Raw genomic sequence first — 22,668 nt, 5'->3', positions numbered from 1 at the left:
AGTGCCAGAATTTGAACCACCGCTTTAGGGTATGATCCCTAAAAACTCTTATTGCTTGTAATTGCTGGAAAAAATCTTGGTGCCAATTGTTACAGACAGCCTGTTGGAATCCTGCAGTGCCTTGAAGACTGTGAGTTGGCTTACTTGTTTGTTATTCCTGGTTGAAATATTAACTCCAAGAGAAGGGCCATTATCTAGCTGTTCATCACTTGTTCCTAGAATCATGCCTGACACACAGAAGTGTTCATTAAATCTTGTTGAATTGAATGAATGAATGAATGAATGAATAATGAAACCCTTTTCCTGCTGTGTTTGGGTAACACATGTCACATCTTTCCTTAAATACCAAAGAAAGAATTGGTTTCCAGTGTGCTGCTGTAAATTTGAATAACCTTACGAAGTCCTTGGCTATTCCACTGAGCTGACTGCAGTTTTTTAAAGTTCTAAAAGTATAGTCTCAGATTTTATTGTTTTTTTAATATAATCAAAGAAAGTAGTGGAAGGTGGAACGTGATGTAGAGATCTACTTTTATTTTATTTCTCATTTCAAGTCTCTGTGTCTTTAAGGAAAGGGCTAAGCTGCCACTTGGTCATTCTCCAGATCCAAGAGGAAATGGACTGTAGCAGTTGGGCCTTTGTAGAGCAGATGTTTTGGTTGGAAAGGCTATCAACCATCTGACTCATAATAAATCCTCAATTCCAGTAAATTCCCAGTTTTCAGTTACAGTAGGTAGGATGCAGGAAAACAATGTCTTCCACTTTAGGATCTTTGAACTCGTTTCACATATTGCCGCTGTTCCCTGTGCGTTACTGTGTGTGAAAGAATGAACTACGAGAGGAGGTTAGAGCAATTCCAGGAATAGACTAGTCAGTTTTTAAGGGAGACCATTGGAGGTAAACCAAAGCCACTGCCCTCCCAGACATAGGCCTGACAGTGAGAAACAGAACTGCATAGAGTGTTCATGTAAGTTCCTATGTTAAAACCATTTCTAAATTATGTTAATTTGAATAATCTAGAAAAACCAGCCTAGAGTTTGATTTTGTTTTGTGGGGAAGATTTCCTTTTTCCTATTCCACAAAACTTTGAAAGTAATTATATGGTGCCTTATATGATATCTTTAATTTTAAAATATGTGTCTAATGGGAAAATTTGCTCAATACATATAAGTGTCTCAAAATTATGCCAAGACCTTACATCCAGTATTCCAGATGGATAAATCAAAATTACAGAAATGCTATTAAAGACATCGTATTTTGTATTTTGAGTATTATGAGCTTGGTCGAGAGAATCCACTATTGACTAGTAAAGTGGCCTCTCATCTCCTCCCATTGCTTTTCTGTAGTGGTGAGTTCCTTGTTAACCATTACTGAAGTTGAGAAGATTACCATAATCTTCAGAGAGATAATTGCAGAATTCAGGGGCCCTTTGGTTCTTCAGAGAGTATCAGTCCCTGTCCTTCTAGTCAGGGGCTTGGCTCTGATTCCTGAGAGCTTCTTAGGTGATCTGTTCCATCCAGTGAAACATTAAAAATTTGGGATTAAACAGTTTACTTGTCCAGAACTCCTAACATTTCCTGGATTAGTCTTTGGCTTCCTAATCCAACATAATATTATTTGGAAGTAGTGCTATCTTGTTTATATTCCTTCTGTGTCATTTGTTCTTTCCATTTTTAGCTGATTAAGTGGCCATTATACACTCAAGAAACTCACTTAACATAGTACATGAAGAGGATCTCTTCAGTGAGGGAAAAGGTAGACTAAATATTGTCACTGAATTAATCATGTTACATTCAGTTGTGATGAAAACTGGACTGTGGGGAGAGTCATGGCAAGAGGGAAGAGGCAGAAGATTCTGACTAGGGCATAAAGGGGAGCAAGCAGAAATGGTTAGTTCTCCGACAGTGTACCTCACTGATCTTTGTCTCTCCCCCAGTGAACGGCACGGTATCTTGCGCCCAGGGGAGCTGCTGGATCACACTGGGAAAAGCACGGGCTGTGAGTCAGACGAGACTGAACGTGTTTTCTGATGCTCCATTCACTAGTTGGAGACTCAGGACATCTTGCTTAGTCTCTTTGAGAAATCTTTAAATCTGAAAATAAAGATGGCCACAGTATCTATCTAAAAGCACTGTTGGTGGTAAAAGTTTAGATATTGCACTGAGACATAAATAAGCCTGATTTTTTAATTAAACCGTTTTCTGTGAAGCATTTCTAACCTGAGTTTGACTAATTTAGCTATTGAGTCTTGACTCCAGGATCAAGTGGAGGCCAGGAATTCCAGGTTGGTCAATATAACCAAACCTTGCAAGATTCTTTAATTTGGAGAAAAATAAATATTTGGGGGAATTACCAAATCCACATTATGATTTGAGAATTATATATATTTTATCATGCACCTAAGTATGAATATCTACCAAAAAACTTTGAAATATGTTTATGGGTTTTTAATTTAAAAATTCTAGCTTTTCTTTTCCCTTTTATTCCCAACTAAAAGAATATAGTGCTTTGGTATGGTCAGGTCTGGATTTATAATCTTCTGATTCTTGTATTTTTTGCTTTTAGTTTTGAAACAATCTCAAATGTATAATAGGAATGAAGGAATAGTACAAAGCACTTTTTTTAAGAACCATTTGTGAGTAAGTTGCTGACATCATGCCCTTGACCTCCAAATTTACTGTGAATTTCTTGTGAATAAGAATATTCAACATAATTACAGTATGGTCATAAAAATAAGGAAAGTAACAGTGGTAGAGTAGTACTATCCAATTCTAAGGCCCCATTCAAATTGCACCAGTAGTTCCAGTGATTTCCTTTTACAATTAAATTTCCCATACATTTAAAGAATTCCATTTAGGAGCATGTGTTACACTCCGTTATTATGTCTCTTTGATCTCTAATAGTGCCTCAGTTTTTCCTTGACATTTACAACATTTTTGAAGATTATAGGCCAGTTGTTTTATACAGTGTCTCCCAGTTTGGGTTTATCTGATGTTACATCATGATTGGATTCCGTGTGTGCATCTCTGGCAGGAATATCATGGGAGCGATGCTGTATGTTGTCTCACTGCCCTCTTTCAAGTGGCACACCCTCCCAGTCTGACTCACGAGTGATGATGTGTCCACATTGATCACTTGTTTAAGGTGGTGGCTATAAGGCTTTCCACTGTAAAGTTACTTTTTTTCCCTCTTTGTGATTGGTAAGTATTTTGTGGTGAGGTCTTTGAAACTATATAAATGTCCCATTTTTCATCAAACTTTAAATTTACTTTTTTATAGCAGTATGAACTCATGATTTCCCATTTTATTTAATGGATTATAGTCAGTTATTATCATTATTAATCTTGATGCTCAATAGTATTTCTGTATCTGTGTTTGTTGAACAACTCTGTTCATACTGATACCTCCAATTCTAATTCAGTACACTGGGCTTGTTCTGTTTTTCTCTTGCATATGTTTGTAACTTTTTTGTCTTCCCATTACCCTTACTATATTACTATAATATATCACATATGTTACATATATTATAATGTTATACAATAAAGATATTATATCCATCCCCCTTATGTCACCAATCTGCTACTGTTGCTGCTTCATACCCTGGGTGGGCACCCTCCTCCCTCTGCTCAGACTCTGACACCCTGCCGCAAGTTGCCTTTCCATGGGAACATTCTTCTCACTCTGTTCTGGGCCACTGTAGACCTCCCTGCCCAACCCCACATTCAGGCTTGCCCTCTTCATTCCATCCTTCCCAGCTGTTAAAATAATCTTTCTAAAACAATCTGTGTCATCACCCTGTTCGTGATCCCTTTTCATGTTGCCTTTAAAGTAAAACAAGCTGCATAGCTTGAATGCGTCAGGGAGGTTTATGATCAGGCCCCTAAACTTGTCCAGCTTCATTTTTCACTACTGCTCACTAGAACCCACTATATCTCAGCCTTCCTGAGCAGTGCCCTGAATGTGCCATGTGCACCTTTACTTTGTATCCTCTGGATCACTTGGGTTCTTTCTAACTCAAAACATTGTCTCCTTGGAAAGCCTTATGTGACAAGCAGTTTCAGTAACTCTCGTCGGCACCCCCCTCGTTTGTCCTGCCGTAGGCACACTCCTCTCTCACAGTGCACCTTTATGTAACAGCTTAGATGACGTGGTCAGTTTGCTTGTTTTTTTGTTTCCACTTGACGGTGGAAGTTTTGAGGGTATGTGGCGTAGTGCCTTCTAGGTGGCGCCTAACTCACAGAGGGGCATTTTATGTTTATGGAGTGAATGAATGAATGAATCCCGAGGTCAGCCCCAGAGGTATATTCAGAATAGTAGGAAAATAGAAGTAATTGAAGACTGAAGAAAATTAAAAAATCTGCAGCATATGTTGCCCAGGCTTCCTAGGCGACAGCAAGTCCAGCCATGGTTTATCTGGGGGAAAAGCCCTGTTTAGTTTGTTGAGGCATTAGGGAGGCTTTTTGCTCTTGTATTGTTTTTAACATAGTTTGTGAAACATGTTTGGGATTGTTACACAGGTTTCTTGTACATTTACCAGTATTTGATTCAGTAAGAGACCCAAGAAACCCAAGAAGCTCAATGGCTCAACCTCGTCTGCTGTCTTAATTGTATTCTTTTGTGCTTATTTAGTATAAACTTTTTTCAGTAAGTTGAGTTCACATTCCAATGTGAGCTAGAAATGTTAAGCTGTTAATAGCTCCCCTGGAGAATTGCAGCTTGCTAGGCTGCTTCAATACTTTCATCATCATTTATGCATCGTGAAATGTCACAATTTCTGTTCATAAGCACAAAACTACAAATGTTCGTCAATTGATCTATCTTAAGCCTGTTATTAGCTTAGAAATTAAAGCAGTATACTTCCCTAACGCAAGCCAGTGATAAAGTCTAACTCAATTTATAGTTCTTCTAAATCTGGCCACCGGCACGTCTATAATTAGTGAAGTTCTAATAAAGCCACCTACTCAATAGTTACACTAAATCCAACATTTATTGAGCTTTTAATACAAATGTCCTTCCTCACATGAATCTTTCTACTCTTCATAACTCCCTCCTTTTTGGGATCTTGCCTTTCCGTTTTGATTCACACAGACCTCATTTAGTAAGTGACAAAAGAGTTTTCAAAGCACATTTGGACACAGCAGAATGATGTAGTGAAAAAATGCAGGAATCAGCAGTCATGGGTTTTGGTCTCAGCCCTGTGACTAATTAGCTCTGCACATGAGACAAATCACTTCTCTTATCTCGGTTTCTCCATCTGTAAATCTGTGTGAAGAGTGGGTGTTGGAATCAGTGGTTACAAACTTTGTTTTTAATAAACTTTATTTTTAATATACTAGAAACCTTTTTACAAATGAAGTCTTTTTCCCAGTGCCCAGTATACAAAACAGAATAGTAGCTGCTCTTAAGACATATACTTTTAAGGTGCACATGATTCCTAGTTCTCCTCAGAACACAGGGCCACCATCACTGCATCATATCTCTAAGGTCCTCATTACCTTGAACATTCTCTTATTTTATTGACCCTTCATTCATGTCATTGTACCTATGGCACATATTCACCAGTATCATTAACCCCGAGGGGGTAGTTTGAGCAATGCCAGCTCTCAACACTTGTCCCTTTCTTGGGCTCCTCCATAGCGTATGGATATGGCCAGTTAAAAGAATATTTGAGAAGTCCCTTATTATACTTTTCAGCTTTCACTATGATTCTTCCCTCCACTTAACTCTGAGTTTTTGGACTATTCCAGAGATACTTATTTTTAAATTCTAAACTTTGTCCAAGATACTTTCTACCCTCCTCGCCCAGTAGAAACATCACAGTTCATCTTTGTTCTCCTGTTGATCACAGGATGGATTTCTCAGTCTGTTGCTTTTTCTTTTTCTTTTCATCTTTGGACCCATTTTCTTTGCCTTAAAGTGGCAGTTCTCTAAGCCAGTGCTTCTCAAACTTTAATATTCAGTAAAGATTACCTAGGAATTTGTTAAGTAGTCCCGAGGAGAAGCTGACACTGATGGTCTGAGCAGCAAGGCTGCATTCAGACAGGCTTCAGCTGCCTGCCCTTCATCAGTGTTACGCCACATCTGCAGTTCAGGTCTGGTGCTGGGCCTTCATCTTTACACATTTTGAACTAGATAGTCTGAAGTATGGAAGAAATAGAACTGTCTTCATTGAAAAACATCTGAAGCTTGGTATTTAAAAACATGCAGGCTGGGAAAGCCAGAGCCTCCTTCCCCACCTTTTACCACTTTTAGGAGTTGTACATCTTTCCTCTAGGTTTACCCATCACTCTCCTGCTCTCTTCATCTCCTGTCTTGTAAGAGCCTAATGCCAGAAAAGAGTCTGATGAGTTCATTCTTAATACACAGAAAACAACTGATGAGTTTCCCAGCCTTTTCTTATAGGACTTTTAATGATTCAAAATACAATCTTACAGGATTGCTTATTGAAGGAGGAAAAAAAGCTTTTCTCATTTTCATGTACTTATGTCTGCCTCTTTGAGTTGGGATATTGAGACTTGCAATTCTTTTCTCCTTATTGTGTTTATCAAAGTGTCTTGTGCATGGTAGGTGAATCACAAATAAGTACTGACTTAGTGATAGCATGTGATGTTTGTTTGGAAGTTTATTAGAAATAGCAAAATGGTTGCTCTTGCCTTTCTGTACTGTACGGTTTGATCTCCCAGTTAAGTGTTTCAACTTGAATTTTCCTCTTATTACAGGGCATGTTCTGAACCCAGGGGGTACACCTACTGATTTATGTTGGAAAGTCAACTTAATAATTTACATACACCTCTGCTTTTCCTACTAGGGCAGTCTACTTGTGGAATCCATTTTTGGATCAGTAGCTTGCTGGTAAGCATATGTAGTCGTTCTTTCATACACATACTAATACAGTTGTTCATTGAGTATTTACTGGGTGTCTGTTTTTGCTCTAGGTAACATGCTAGGCACTGGGAAGGAAAAATGAATCAAATACAGTTACTGCTCTTAAGGAATTCAATCAGATAAATAAGAGCACATACGTAAATAACTTTAAAACACAAAAGAAAGAAAGAAATGTTACCATATAAAGGGTATGGCTAATGTCCCCGTAGGATTTCAGAGGAAAAACCATTACACCAGAGGGTGACCATGGAAGTCTTCTGAGAAGATGTGGCATCTGAATGGGACTTAAATGAATAGGTAGAACTGGGAGATTTTTGGTTGGGGGATACAGGGCTGGAAGAAGGCACTCAGGTTTGAGCCGCAAAGTAGAGACATGATGGAGTGACAGATGGAGTGTGGGCGCCTGCTGCAGCTCGGGTGTCCTGGGAAAAGGAGGCCACTGTAGACAGGGGAGGGCTTTCGAGGCTGGCAGAAAGGTGCAGTTTTTACTCTGCTGCTCAGCTCATTTTCTACATGGGAACCGTTCCTCCAGCCAGTTCCAGAGGGAAATAGCTCCAAGCCTCTCATTTTTATCAGAGCTCCTGGCTGTCCTTTCCGTTCTGCAGATAACATCAACATGCAAATCAAAAGATCTCTGATTACTTCAAGGTGAGAGTCTCCAGTAAGCTTCATTCTGTTTCCACACCTGCAGTTTGTGATTTTCTCTGCTTAATGAGGGTGTGGTGCCAGGTGGCTGAAATAACTTGGAAGTAACCAGTTGCCTAGTTGCCATGGGCACTAGACAGTTTGACCCAAGTGACTTGGTGGGTGGATGCAAAGATGCTGTGTGCATCTGGGGTGCCCTTCACCTCTGTCCTCACACACAGAACCAACCTGGGAAGACTCTCTAAACCCCACAACTCAAAGCAATCTAGAGAGGGAAGGATAAGATGTAGCTTTAATAGTAGAAAGAATGCATGGTAATGGAAATGATGTCAGACCAAGAGTCTGGAAGGAGTAAGAGAAGGGAAACTAATATTTAGCAACCTCCTTCTTCATTCCTAGTTCTGTGCTTGGCATTTCCACATACATTTGCCAAAGCCGGGCAAACCTGTTGCTTCCCATAACAACTCACTCAGTGTGTCATATGGAAAAAAACAAAAATACGTAGCCTCTCTGCAAAAAGGTTTTATTTCTGTAGCTAAAAGAGCACTGTTTTTGTGCAGTTCTTAAGTTGCAAGACAAACTTGCAAAAACATGTGTTTCCAACTGGCATGCTGCTATGGATTTTCCGCCTTTAGCATTGGTACCTCTAATACCTTTCCATTCATTGGGTGAGGTTTGGGGGGGCGTTTAGAGCAGGAAGTGCCAGGTGTTCCATCCAGAGCCCCGGATGGATTACTGTGTTGCTTCAAGTCCACAGGATGAGAGGCAGTAAGTCCAGGGAAATAGCCTGGCTGCAGCCAGAGACTGGTGCTGCACGATAGACTGCTCCGGCAAAACTTTCTCCTGGCGTGTGTGGAGCCACACAGTTCATCTTTGTCCTAAAAGCCCTGTCTGGGTTCTGATTAGGGTCTGGCATTCTGTAGTAAGTAGCAAGTATTCAAATATACTGAGGGATGAAAGTCTTTTTTTAGCACTGAATTCCATAGAGTTTGATTTGCTATGGTTATCATCTGTATTAGTCAGTTTAATGATTTACAAGAGTATGTTAGTTATAAGTGAAAGAAAACCACTTCAAACCACCTTAAGCAGATAGGATGATTTGTTAGCCTTCCAAAGCCAGGAGAAGGTTGAAAAGCCAAACCACAGTAGGAGCAGGACACCGCTGGACCAAGAACCCTGGGAACTGAGGCTGTGACTGCTACCAGGACTCTCCTCTCTCCCCTCTCTGCTTCTCTCAGTGTGTTGGCTTCGCTCTCTCAAACGACAGCCTGGCCTCTCCCAGTTTCTTTTGCCTCTGCAGGTTGGCTTCCTCTGCAGGAAAATCTTGAAAAAATGACCTGCCTCTCAGCTCTTCCTGGGGGTAGGAACGTGCAGCACAGTACGGAGCTATGAGGATCCGGGCCTAGAGATGGGGACTAGAAGAGAGCTTCCCAGGAGAACAGGGGGTGTCAAGCAAGTAATACCACAGATGTCCGTTGTATCAAACACCACTTTAAATCTGTGTTTTTCTCTCCCTTACAAAGAGCTATGTGAACTATTTATGTAAGAGCTGTAGCTACCTTCTCTTTAAGTTATGGGGACATATTATGGATTTGGTAAATGATGTTCTTATTTGTTCCATATGTGCTTACATAAAACTCACTATTGTTTTAACCTATTTTATTGGGCTCTTGAGGAAGAGTCTGGCACAAGGTTTGTATAAGGAGGGTTGCATAAAATCACAACTCAGAAATGTCTGAAGGTGTGGTTCAGTGTGATTTGTAAAACAGTTGCAAAAATAAGTGTTTATGTGAATAAACTCAGATTCTTCCTGGATTAAGAACATAATTTTTAGGGCAACAGAGGAAACCCCACACTCCAGATTCTTTCTCTGAAAACATACATGAGTAGAGAAGGTGGTGGAAGCAAGGACCCTGGCTGTATTGCAAAGGTTCCATTTCACACACATTTTGTTTTATCTTATTTTTTATTGAAGTACAGTTGACATAATGTTATATAGTTGCCAGTGTACAACATAGTGATTCAACATTTATATGCATTACAAAATACTCACCATGATAACTAATGTTGTAACTATTCAAAGAAAGTTGGTGATTCTCAAGGCTATGTCTATTAGGTGTAGTAACTGCTGGGACAGTATTTGACCAATGCAATCTTGATCATTATTATTTTAAAAGAGCCAGGGTTTTTCCCCAAAGTTTATTTGTGTAACATGTATTTCAGTTTAGCTTTGTAAACAAGCTATATCCAACATATGAAGAGTCAGTACAGTCCCACAGATTCCTGCATAAATGAGAGCAATGAAATGATCTTTGTTTATAAACATAATAGGCAAGATATAAATTAAAAATCCCTAACCCAGGCTGTATGATGACCTCCAACAGTAATGAACTCAAGATGTCACTTTTGGAAAACATGGGTAGGTGACAATAGCCCTATCCTCATGTCCTGGACTCCCTTTGAAGACCTGGTTATTTCAAGAACATTGTAGATCCCCTGCCTGACCTCACAACCAGCTCTTCTTATTTTCACTGAGTGTAGTTAGTTAATCATAGGATGTGCCTAGCCATCCATACTGAAGAAGGTTGATTCTATGGCTTTTCTCCATAGTCCTCATCAATGTCTTTAGAGAAGTCATCCTCTGTCCTTAACTGAGTCTGTGTAAAGATGTCAGAGGAATACATTCTGTTTGGTATAGTGACCTTCATAGCTTTTAGTTTTTATACTCTAAAGAATTTTAATTTCTTGCTCCATTGTTTATAAAAGTAAACACTAAAATACATAAAGCATATACCTCTTAATTTGTTTTGAATGCCCATTATGTGCCTGGTGCAGGTAGGATAATCTGTTTGGATAAAAAAGAAATAAAAAATGGTTCCTTAAGATGCTCATGGTCTTTAGGAGCATACAGGATTTCAGCACTAAATGGAGAAGTAGTAAATATAGAGTAAATCTCTTATATCTTTTCTGCATGTGGGTTTCCAGATGTTTTATACCTTTCTCTGAGCATTGATACTGAGTCTCTTCTTTGTGCCCAGTAATGTGGTAGGGGGATAGCATCGTGGTTGAGTTCAGGTTCTCAGTCACCATACATGGGTTCAAACCTCATCTTCATTTAATCTCTCTCAGTCTCTTCATCTGCAAATGTGTAATAATAGTACCTGCCTTACAAGGTTGTTATGGTGATTGTATGAGGTAACAGCTATAAAGCATTAAAGTGACTATTGAAGAAACACTGAGTAAATGTCAGCTGTTATTTTTGACATAATAAGAACTAGAGCTCTACCCTGTCCTCAGGAAATTTACAATCTACTTGGAATATAAAATATAGACTGCTTAAGCACCATGGGGAATTCGGGGAGCAACGTGGTGAAAAATACCAGGAGCTGACAGCGATGACACTGCAATTGAAAGGAATCATAATAGAGGAAGTGAATTTACAGAATTAAAGAAATTAAAGCCACACCAATTAATGCAAGGAGAGAATGAGCTTTTTGATAAAGGCAAGTGTACAAGCGCTAATCAAGATCTAATAAAATGTATAGGGAATGGCTCAATTTGTCCAGACTATGCAAGGAGAATCTTGTTACTCTCGTTTCTACTGGGAAAACAAATCAGAAGTAACTCTTTTAAATGCTGTCATCATAAGAGAGATCAAAATAGCAAAGGACTTTTTAGCTAAGAAGTCAGTGTGTGGTGGAGATAGACTGTAACTAGGCCTTCAGGACCCCTAGCCCAGGGCTGCGACCCCCTGCTGCATGGAAAGGCTCAGGGTTGGGAGCCACACCAACAGGCAGAGACTGGACATGGCACCCATTTGTCCCTCTTCCTCATCCCTTTGGCTCAGCTTCCTTACTCTTGGATCTGTTTTGCATTCTGACTATCCTGCTTTCCCTGGTATGTGTACATTTCCCAGTATTTTGATGAAGAGGAAATGACCTGATTTCCAAAATGATCAGCATCTTTATTAGACAGAGACCCCTTAGCAATGAGATCAAGGTCTTGACCTTATATACGTCGTTTCCCTTGTTCTTCAGTATGTCTTTTGCTTAGATTTAATATTCTGTTCCTAGCATATTCGTTGTTATGTCTTAATGCCAGCAGAATCCAGAATCACATTTATTGGGGTTGATTATATATCACAGTCAGTCAAGAGGACTTCTTATCCTAAATCTCCTGTTTTTAGTAATGAGAAGCTACTGCTGAGTCTCCATAAACCTTCTTTGATCACCCCCTTTAAACTTCCATTCCCTCCTTACTCCTTGTCCCCTTTCCCTGCCTTAATTTTCTCCTTAACATTTGTAACATACCATATATTTCATTTCCTTTGTTAAATGCATGAATGAAAGGTAGCACCATTAGAATCTGACCCTCTGACTGAAAAACTTCACTTTGAAAATTCTAAACATATGTGATTTGATGATGAGTCTATATTATTAAAATATTGGGACTTCTAAAGTACAAACCTCACTTAGTATATTTTGAAATAAGATTCTGGTTTGGAAATCCTTAATTTGCTTACAGCTCTTCAAAAACTCATGGCTTTTGTATAATGAGGTGCTTACCCAGACCTAGTTTTTAGTCTTCCTAGGAGTCATGATTAATCCTCAGTGTAGTGTAATACCACATAAATGTAACTCAGAATGGTTCTTACTTGATTTTTTAAATACTGTGTAGTATCTTCTTTATAGTCCTTAAATCCACAAACTGGTTTTGCTAGTAATGGTTAAAACTTTGTTGTAAGCCTTTTTGAATTGAGAAGTACAATGGCTTTTTTACAGTCTTCCTATATGACCTGTGGTTTGTAATATTTATTGTTCAGCTCATGTCTGTCAGCAATTAGTTGATAGTTTGTACCTGTACTGACAACTCAACCTATAGAGGCTTGTTTAATTGCTGCTATCTTCACTTGGAAAATTAGCATATCAAACGGGTACCGCATAATGATAAATTATTCTTGTATTTACTTTCATTTTCAAGGACGATTGTTTTTTTCTACACGCTTTTGATACTTGCCAAGAGCCTCAACTGAAAATAGTTATGTAAATAAATCATTATGACTTAAACAGAATGTCAACTCTTATTAGTAGGTGTATCCTTTGCTTATATGTGGTTCAGATTTGAGTTTTCTTTAATAAAATCATATGTAGTCATAGATTTAAGGAACTAGAGAGAGAAATATTGAGAACCCTTCTAACTGAAAGCAATTTCTATTTAGCTCTATCATTTACTGATTCTTAAAGTTATTTCTGCCTTAATTCAGTTATTGTTTAACCAATTTGCTATGTATGTGTTGTGTCCCCTACACTGAGGATGTAAAAATGAACAAGTAAAGCCCCAGCCTACAAGGAGCTCACCCTCTAGTGAATATTCACTATAAGCCATGGAGACCCCTTTCTGCTATAGCCAAGTGCTGTGCTAAATCCATTGTGAAATCTCAGAAAAATACCGTGGCCATTACTGCTTTACCATATGTATGTCAGTGCCTGACACGCTTTTATAAAGGTAGGAGGCAATACTCTTTTAGCTTCAGTAGATTTGGCATCTTTCCCCATTTTAGCCTGCTGCATTTCAAACTGTACAAATAGGAAGCCCTGAAAATGTACACTTGTACATTTTTAAATGTCCCCTACTACACTGTACCCACCCCCTGTTTTCCAAATGCTGCCATTAGTGGTTATAATAATCATCTGTAATGTTAGCTTCTAAGAACCAGGGTACAAGAGCTTCTTTTATAATTTCCCAGATGGGAAGGAACACATGTACGAGCCTGTAAGAGTTACAGAAACTGGAACCAGCGCTATGTGGATTTGTATTTTTGGAACTCTCAGGGCTTATTTAAGCACTCAAAGTCAAACTTAGGTATCCATTAGGAATCAAATACCAATTCAGGGAAAACTCATGTGCCCCACTAAGGGGAATAATTCGTGCTGAAGTAGTTCATAAAAGAAAGTCCTGGAAACAGTGGTTTTCATATTCAGATGAATGTTTCGTGTACTCTTTTCAGGATGCCAGATTATCAATGTTGATTATGTAAACCAAGGTCATTCCATTTGTTGGGAGGACTGTCTCTGAACATTTTTGTTCTTTGCTTAAATTAGTAGTGAAATGAGAAGTTAAAAAGTAGGAAAGGAAAATAATTATAAATTATCCATAGGCATATGGAAGGAAGCTGTTAATTAAAAAGGTTTTCAGTGGCCCCTACTTTTTTGCAGTGTTTTTTACTGGGTTCTCAGAGTTGTAGTCAGAGCCTTGACCTTTAATAAGGAGCTTCAGTCACTGGGGGAAGGTATCTTGAAGGCGATGCTCTTTTTTTTTATTGTCTTTTCTCAGGTGACCAATCTGACTCTAAAGAGGACTCCTTCATATGATTACATTGTTTCTATTTGTTGAGACTACGTATTTAAAATTTTTTTCATCCTCCTTTTATAGAAAGGAATATTAAAAGCTGAATGCTTTATCATCTTTAAAAGAGCAACAGGTGATAGTTAAACTCCGATTCCCAATCTTGGCTCTCCTTTGAGGGACCTTGTGTGTGACAGGGTGGTGGGGCAGGAACAAGGAAGGAGTCAGTTCTTAGTCTCCAGATTGTCCCTGGAGACAGCAACTTTATAAAGCATGTTCCTGAAAATCACTAGGTGTGGAGAATAAAGGTTAGGAATTAACACTAATTCAGCAAATGTCGAGTGGTTTCTATGTTCGAGGCACTGTACTAAGGTCCTTCTCTTACATACTTCCTATGTCACACCACTTAAAAATATATTCCCAAGGCATTACAAACCCACATGTAAAAATAAAATTATAACAATGTTAGATGAAAAACTGGGGAAATAGTTAAATAACTGCAGAGTTACTGACCAGATTTTTAACTCTATAGAAATCTAAATTTTCTGAGATGTCAGAAGAGTCCCTAAAGTAAAATGTCAAAAGCTAGATGGAGAGAAAATATTTATAACACATGTGATAGACAACAGTTCATAGATCTGATAAACAACAATAACAAAAAAATCTAAGGACCTAAAAGCAAAATGGGCAAAGGATTTGATCAGAAAATTTATAGAAGAAATGTTAAGAGACTAGTAAGAAAAAAGTTGCTCATCTTCATTCATTGAATCTAAATTGAGATGCCATTTTTTCCAGCTATCAGATTGCCAACTTAAAATTTTAAAGTGACAACAGTCAGTGTTATCCAGTTATCCAGGATAAGCAGAAGCAAGCTCTCTCTCCTACTTATGCAAAATCATGGGTCCAAATGTGAATCGTTGCAACATTTTTAGAAAAGTAATCTATTAAACTTTTAAAATGTAAAACGTTCATAACCTTTGACCCAATAAGCTCATTTTTAGTTATCTGTTAAATATATAAGTCCCACTAGTGAAGGACCTATATCCCAGGGTATCTATATAGCACTATCAAGTGGCCTTAGGTAACAAACAGCCTCAATCTCTGTTGTTAGGAAAATGGCCTAATAAAAAATAAATCCATGCTGTGGAACATTATGTGACTATTTAGAAAGCAGTTGGTGGAGTGATATGTATATTATGATTCCATTAGGGAAAACAAAACAGAAGGTTAAAGAGCTGTTTGTATGCAGGTGTGTGTCTGTTGTGTGTATGTTTTTATGAGCATAGAAAAAGCTTTTTGAGGCTACATACTCAACCAATATTGGCTGCATCCTGAAAAGTGAGGGTGGAAGAGCTTTTCCTTTATAAACTTCTGTATGGTTTGACTTGTTACAACAAGCTAAGTTTTGTAATGTAAAACTAAAAAATAATCAAGGAGTTAAAAAACAAAGAATAGAAAGCGAGAGAGGGAAAAGTGGCCAAAAAGATGGGAGAAGACCGGGAGGGCATAGTTTTTGAGAAGCAGGAAAAGAGAGATTTTCCAGAGGAGGGAGATAACCCACGTCAAATACTCTTTAGAGACCCAGGGCCACTAAGGACAGAAGCATTTGCTGTGTTGAGTGTTGATGCCTTTGGTGGGAGCAATCTTGAACTTGGGTTAGAGGGCTCTTCTGGTGGGGTAGGGGACAGGTGGGAGGGAAGAGAACAGAGACAGTGTAACAGGTCCTGCCAGCAGTCTGTGAAGGAGAGGGGAGGTGAGAAAAACCCAAAGGACTGTGTAGAGACCAGCATGATGATTTTCTTTCTTTTTTAAATGTTTATTTTTTAAGATGGGCGAGACTTCTGGTCCTTATTCTTTGTGCCACATGGGCATCCTATAGGTACAGTAGAAGGGAGAGTAAGGAGATGGACAGTGTTAGAGCTAATTAGGATGAGTGTGGTGCTCAGTTTCTCAGGGTGCAGGAAAAGCAGGGGTGAGGCTCATTTCAGACAGAAGGAAGGACACTGTACCTGAGGTTCTCACTGCTCGCAGGCAGCAATTCTTAATTTCTGGGTTAGGACCCTTCTAGGATGGCTGCTGAGCCCTCCTAAGGACCTGTGAACGAATCTAGAAATCTAAGTCACTTCTTACCAGTCCTGATGGGTAGAAGATTCTATTAAAGTTTTTAGAAAAATTATATTTGACTAGGAGCCCCTACCAAAGACAAATTATTAAGGTGACGAAAATTGGTATCCACAAGTTAAAATCAACATACTACTAGAATTTATTCTAATTCAGTATTTTATTCAGAAGAATAGCAAGCACTCAATGGTTAGCAATAATTATAAAGGTATGAATCTCACAATTTTGATTCAGGACACTTCATCAGTTTATCTATCATCAGTGTTGGCTTGAATTGGTTGTGGCATTTGATTACTACTACTTTTGCTTTTTAATTTTAAATTACAGTAAGTTTTATCATTATCAGTTTAGTTTATTGTGTTTCGTTAACTTCTCAATGTTTCTTGATCTATGTTTCAACAATGTTTTTGTCTTACAGTATTCTTATAACTAGACTAAGATACGTATGTCTTATGGGTCATGTATGACTCATCCATGATCATTTTGCTAAAGTAGATATGTATGTAAGTCCCCCTGTCATTTGCTTGTGTAGTGGCACACTTCACAGTGACATGTTTCTTTGGCATTTTTGCTATTTAAATAACTTACAGCATACTATCAAGGTAGATATAATAAAATCACCAGGCATTTAAAGATTCTGTTGCTGTCTTGTGTTATAAATCATATTTATAACTTATATTCTTCCTATAAAAAGTAAATTATAAGCCATTTATATATAATATATATATATGCTTATACTTGTAGACACACACACACATACACACATACAAACATGCAAGCAGCCTGTTTACTGTAATTTGTTAACAGTTTCTGTCTAATTTTTTTTTATCACCAGATTCACTTTTCCCCACTTGGAATGTGGGAACAAGTGAGATGGATGGGGTCTTTTCCTTACTGAGGTGGGTTTTGGTCAGAAAGTTTGGAAACCTTCACTCTAGGGGAGTGAAGGCATATAACAAAGGATGTGTGGAGCTGCTAAATTCAAATCCAGGAAATTTATACCACCTAGCCACAAAAATGGTGGCTCATCACCAAAAAGATGTTAGGAGAGTAGGTACTGATGACATTATGCTTTTTAATTCTATTTAAGGACGTAAATGAAGACCCTGGAGAAGATGTGGCTCTCCTTTCCGTCAGTTTTGAGGATACTGAAGCCACCCAGGTGTACCCCAAACTCTACTTGTCACCCCGAATTGAACAGTAAGTATCAGTGTCATTAGTTTTATGTAGCCTGGTGCTTCTCCTTGTTAACCAAATGTGTCTTGCTAATTCTTTTGCCATTCTTGAACTCTTATAATGATTTCTCTTGATTGACTTTTGTTTTCTGAAAAATGAATTGTGCCAGGAGTTTAGATTGTGGAGTAAATGCAGTCAGTATTTGCCACTGCAAACTGTGGATGAGTCCTAGTCGTGCAGTTTGTGATATGAATACACTCTACCTTTGTAGAGAGATGAGTAGGCAGACTGAATCTGAAACTGTGCCTGCGTCCAAATGTTCCCTGGATACATATGGTTATAGCCTAAAGAGGACTGCTGAGCAACATCCTACCCAGTTTCTTATACCGTTGTAACCAGTACAGTTACTTGTCAAAATGTAACTTATCTCCTGAAAATACTAAGCAAAAACTTGTTCAGAAGTTAGTAAAGGTAACATTAAGGCAGATAGCTAAAAAGATGATGTGTTTGAATTATTTTTCTATGTCTAAACAGCTCTATATAATTTTATACAACATTAAGGCTACATGATATAAGTAGTTTGAGACCACATTTGTGTTTTATCCAAATAACTATATTCATCAGTAATGAATTTTACAAGGAGTAGCCTCACAATGTGCCTATTGTTGGCTAAAATGCTTTAGTAGCTTATTCTACTTCAAAAGAAGCTGAGGTTTATTGAAAATAGATTGTAAGCAGATTTGGTTGGGAACCTCTGACAGGATAGATTTTTCATCCAGCAGAGAGTTTTTACAGACACTGATTGAAATATATTATTAAAATTCTCTGGAAGTCATTTAGTCAAGGTTGGCTGATTTCTGTCTGTGAGATGTGATCATTCAGCACTGGTACTCAGCCATTTTCACCCCTTCCGACCTTAGTTCCTCTAATGCATGAATCACAAACATACCGTCTTCCACACTGATACAAGACATAGCTGTTTATACTCACATATGGATATTATGAGCATCAATAATCTACAGCCATTCTTTCACTTACTGGTGTACCTCTGACAGTAGAAGGCACTCAATGAATGTTTTAATTTTTTTCCAAGTTCTACCAAATATTTTTTTATTAAGATATCAATGATATACAATCTTACAAAGGTTTCACATGAGCAAACTTGTGGTTACTGCATTCACCCATATTATTAAGTCTCCCCCAACCCCATTGCAATCACTGTCCATCAGCGTAGTAAGATGCCACAGAGTCACGACTTGTCTTCTCTGTGCTACAATGTCTTCCCCATGTAAATGTTTTAATTTTTAATTGAAAATACTAACCAATACCAGTAAGAGGTCAAAGGATGCTGGAGGCAGGACAGTGAAGTGGTAACAGGCAAGGGCTCTGAGGTCAAACATACCTGTTTTAAACGTGGGTTCTGCCACCTATGAGTTCGCAAAATATTTAACATCTTTGAACTTGTTTCTTCATCTTTAAAATAAGGATAATAATACCTATTTCATAGTGTTATTTTGAGGATTATGTTAAGTGCTATGCATAAATTATTAATTGCAGTGTCTGACAGTGTAGCAGATAGTAGCTATTAATGTCATTATTATTGGTAATAGTTCATAGAAGAAGAATAAGTGAGTGAGTGGTGAACAGGACAAGTTGGGGCAGAAAAGGAGAGGTTGGGTAAATAAGTGAGCAAACGCTAGTTCTAGAGAAACCACTCAGTACATACTTAATGTGTTAAATTAAGAAAGTATTTTGATCATGAGAAAAGAGAGATATTTATGAAACAATCACAAGATGTAGATAATAAGAATATATTAGTTGAGCTGTAGCCAAGAATTTGCCAGCATGGAAAAATAATTTTTCCAGCACCCACGTTATTTTTCTTTGAAGTTACTGCTCCTACTTTGCAAATAAACTTGCTAATAAAATACTCCTCCCTCTAGAAATCTAAGATATGATGTGAAAAATTACTAATGAAGAATATATTTTTAAAACTACTTACTATTTTTAAAATCTAGCTTTCTACATTCTCCCCTTCCCCATCGTTTAATATTAAGAACCGTCCACAGCTTACCTTTAGAGATCAGTATCTTATTATTTCCCCTCCTGTAGCCTGTCCTTCAAGCAGACTCTATTACTAGAAATTTTCTTCATTAACCTATATTCCGTTGCCTCTGTGCCTTTGCTAACACTCTTATCTCCATAGAAAATGCCTTCTGTTTGTTGAAATATGCATTTTCTAGGACCTTATTCAAATGCTGTCACTACCAGCCATTCTCTCACATTAGCCTAGCTTTCCCTTGAGCTCATATAATGCAGAATTGGTGTTACTCGTACAATCTGCTCACCATACATTTAGTTAGCGATGCGTTTCTTGTTTTCATCTTTTACTAAACCGCAAGGTACTCAAGGACAAGGAGCACGTCTTTTTATTCCTTTAGGCCTTGCACAAATGCAGCGCATAGTAAACAATAGCCTAATTCACAGTATTCGAGGTCAATAAGTAATTATCACAAGAAAATGTAAAAAGGTTGCAGTGAGAGGTCTCACTTAGTAGACCATATTTGTACACTAAAGAAAATGACCAAGAATTCTTGCATTCTTAAGTAGAGGTCTTAAAAATGGGACTTTAGAGAAAGGTTAAAATGGAAAATGGTCAAGTTGTAGAATAACTTTTTATGGGCTTACATATTAAAGTTGTTAATATCTTTGGTTAACTCTTGCAGAGTTCATAATATAGAACACAGTAATGTCATTTCAGTTAAGGCCATGGTTATGGTTAGATTTTAAGTACTCCCTGCAGAGGGGCTGGCACTATCTTTGATATTATGTGATATTATGCTCATTTGTTCTCTGTGTTTCATACTATCCTGTCAACTCTTAGCTATCTAGGCATTGATTATAGACCCAGACTTGGATCATTCTTTCAGGAGTCATGGGAGAAGCATCCCACATGGACCTGCCCCAAGCCGAAGCCAGGCACTTGCCCTAAGCTGAGGCTTGTACTCTTTATGGCTTCCTCTGTGGCTCTTTGTAGGAAGTCCCAGGCTCTACGTAGTGTGTCTGACAGACCCAAGTGAGACCAATAACTGGATCCACCTTAGGTAAAAATTGGCAAGCAAAGGTTTGTACTCACACCATCTGCTCCTCATGGGCCCGGAAAGACTGATCTTGAGATACCCCATTTCAGTCCAGCCAATATCTCTCTCCCTGCTTGTCCAGGCAGTGAGCAAGGATATTCCATGCCACTAGCCTCAGAAATAACAACAGGCTTTAGGGCCTTGTCATCACATGTAGGAAAGAGACTAATTTGTTGTACCCTAAAGAATTCTAGGGGCATGGATGCCAAATGTCCCAAGATTAGAAAATCCCCACAAAAGGGAACACCCATCAGAGGCACTGGGTGGAAAAACTCCCAAGTGTGTTATAATTTATGAATTGCTTCAATGCCGTCCCGCTTCAGAGGGCTGCCGTTTACCCAGGGTCCTGGCATGGTAGTCTGTGCTCCTGGCGGCACTGGAGCGTGACTGCGTGCCTTCATGGTGTTCAGACGCATGGTCTCCCACTGGGCATGTATATGGCTTGCAAAGTAAATGCTTCTGAGAACTTCATGTTCTTCTCCCACGAGGGACGTTTATGAAATGCACATATTGCTGGTTCTATACATTTGTTTTCCAAGGAACCCAACTAGTCAGTTGAATTGAATACTGAGTATTGTTCATTAAAGAAAAGAAAAAAAATGGTGAGGGATGTAAAAAAAGCAAGTGGTCAGTTATGCAAAATAGGCTTTTGCTGATCACTGGGCCGGGGTCAGAGCGGAACCAGTTTCCAAACTAGTTGCCTTTTTCTTGGCAGAAAAGCTGGAGTGGAAAGTTTACATCACCAGAGCTGGCCTAAACGTGCTCTACCTTTCCCTCCTGCCCACACTGTTCCAGCTGTGACACCAGAGGTTAAATGGGCAGCAGACAGGCACATTTCTCTTCCAGGAAAGGTGTGGGCCTTTTTCTTGGCTTGAGCCTGTTTGTGGGAGTGGTTTGAAGAAAACCAGCTCATCCCTCCCTGTGCTGTTCCCACTTGGTGCATAAAAAGAGGATTTCAACCCCTGAGGCAGACCAGGTGGCATCTTTCACAAGAACAGAATTTGTTTTTAGAACTTTTTGTTAAGTTACAGTCCGCCTTAGAAATAAGTACTCAAAGTTTACCAGTCCACAAACGCTCACCATTAATGAGGCCTGTGTGCCTGCAAATGGATAGGCATTTCTTGTTCAAAGGCAACAAAACACAATGAGAAGCTGACAAGGCCCTCTGCTAGGTGCTTCAGAAGATATCAAAAGAAATGAGATATGACCTGTGTGCTTAATTTGTTTATAAGCTAGTAAGGGGAATAAGAATAAATAATGGCAAGTTCCAACTTGTGTTTTAGTAGGAAAGGCATGAAAGGACTTGGCATCAGAAGCATTCTGTTCTTCCACTTATTAGCTGGCAAACTTTAACCAAAAGCCTCATTTCGTCTTCTGCAAAGGGGCACCAGTCTTCAGGTTCCGTTGCATCTGCTTCCAGGGGGATCTCCATGAAAGCATCTTCTGTATTGTTGGGCACATGGTTGATGCTCAGTAGGTGCTTCTTGAGTTGTATAAATACCTAAGAAAAGATTTATTAAGTACTGTTAGCATACAAGTCAGGAGATCACATTTACATTTGACTTGGTAGAGAGGGGATTTTGGAAGATTTGGGGAAGCCTGACTCTTCAATGTAATGTGGCTTTTCTAGAGCTCAAACATGTGCTACTGTAACAATAATAAAAATGTGTTTAATACTTGAAAATGTTCCACCTGCTTTTCACTTTATCATCCTATCTGGTCCTCATGATAGTACTTCCAGGATGTGTCTTATGTACCTCTTTTTTCCTCTATAACCTGGAGTTCTTATACCCTTCCTAGGCTCCTTTGCTGTCTTTATCCTTTTTCAGCTCATTTACTTGTGCAAAATTATGTTTTCTGTGATCCCATCCCTAGATCTCTTTTGTGGCCTTACCTCTTTGTGGATGCCCCTCAGATCTCCATTTCTTATCCCAGCTTTTCCCCGCTGTTTACAGATCTGCTTCTCTAGCCACATGATAGGCATGTCTGTGTGTTTAGTTGGCATTGCAAATTCACAGTGTCTGGAACTGAACTCACCATGTTTCTTTTCACCCCCTACTCAGGTCTCTCATTTTTGTAGGTGCCCAGGTGCCACATCCCCAAGGCATTAGCCAACCTGTTTTTTTGCACTGGATATCCTCTCTCTACAGTAGCTCTCATTCTTGGCATTCCTGCTGTCAGTTTCTAGTTTGGCCCTTCAGTTGCCATGTCTCTGGATGGCCTTTTAGTTTTTCTTCCTACTTCAGTTTATCCAGCACAGAATTGTCACTGTCTTCCTGAAGAAAGTTCTGGTCATGTAACGTCCCTTCCTGCTCAACACCATCAGTGCTTCTCTGTTAACAACTGAATAAGTATACAT

At 38.8% G+C, this 22,668-nt stretch overlaps 1 protein-coding gene across 6 annotated transcripts in view; it reads left to right on the top strand.

The window, feature by feature from the left end:
- BABAM2 (BRISC and BRCA1 A complex member 2) overlaps positions 1-22,668 on the top strand; it is a 387,307-nt gene that overhangs the window by 196,566 nt on the left and 168,073 nt on the right. For all 6 annotated transcript variants that reach the window (XM_073214996.1, XM_037009417.2, XM_073214993.1 and 3 more), the window contains one exon: positions 17,084-17,193. In XM_073214996.1, coding sequence (XP_073071097.1) covers positions 17,084-17,193 — 110 coding nt within the window. The remainder of the gene's footprint in view (positions 1-17,083; positions 17,194-22,668) is intronic.

The sequence above is a fragment of the Manis javanica genome, chromosome 1, assembly GCF_040802235.1.
Source record: "Manis javanica isolate MJ-LG chromosome 1, MJ_LKY, whole genome shotgun sequence".
Lineage (NCBI taxonomy): Eukaryota > Metazoa > Chordata > Mammalia > Pholidota > Manidae > Manis > Manis javanica.
This window is presented reverse-complemented; position numbering and strand designations above follow the sequence as displayed.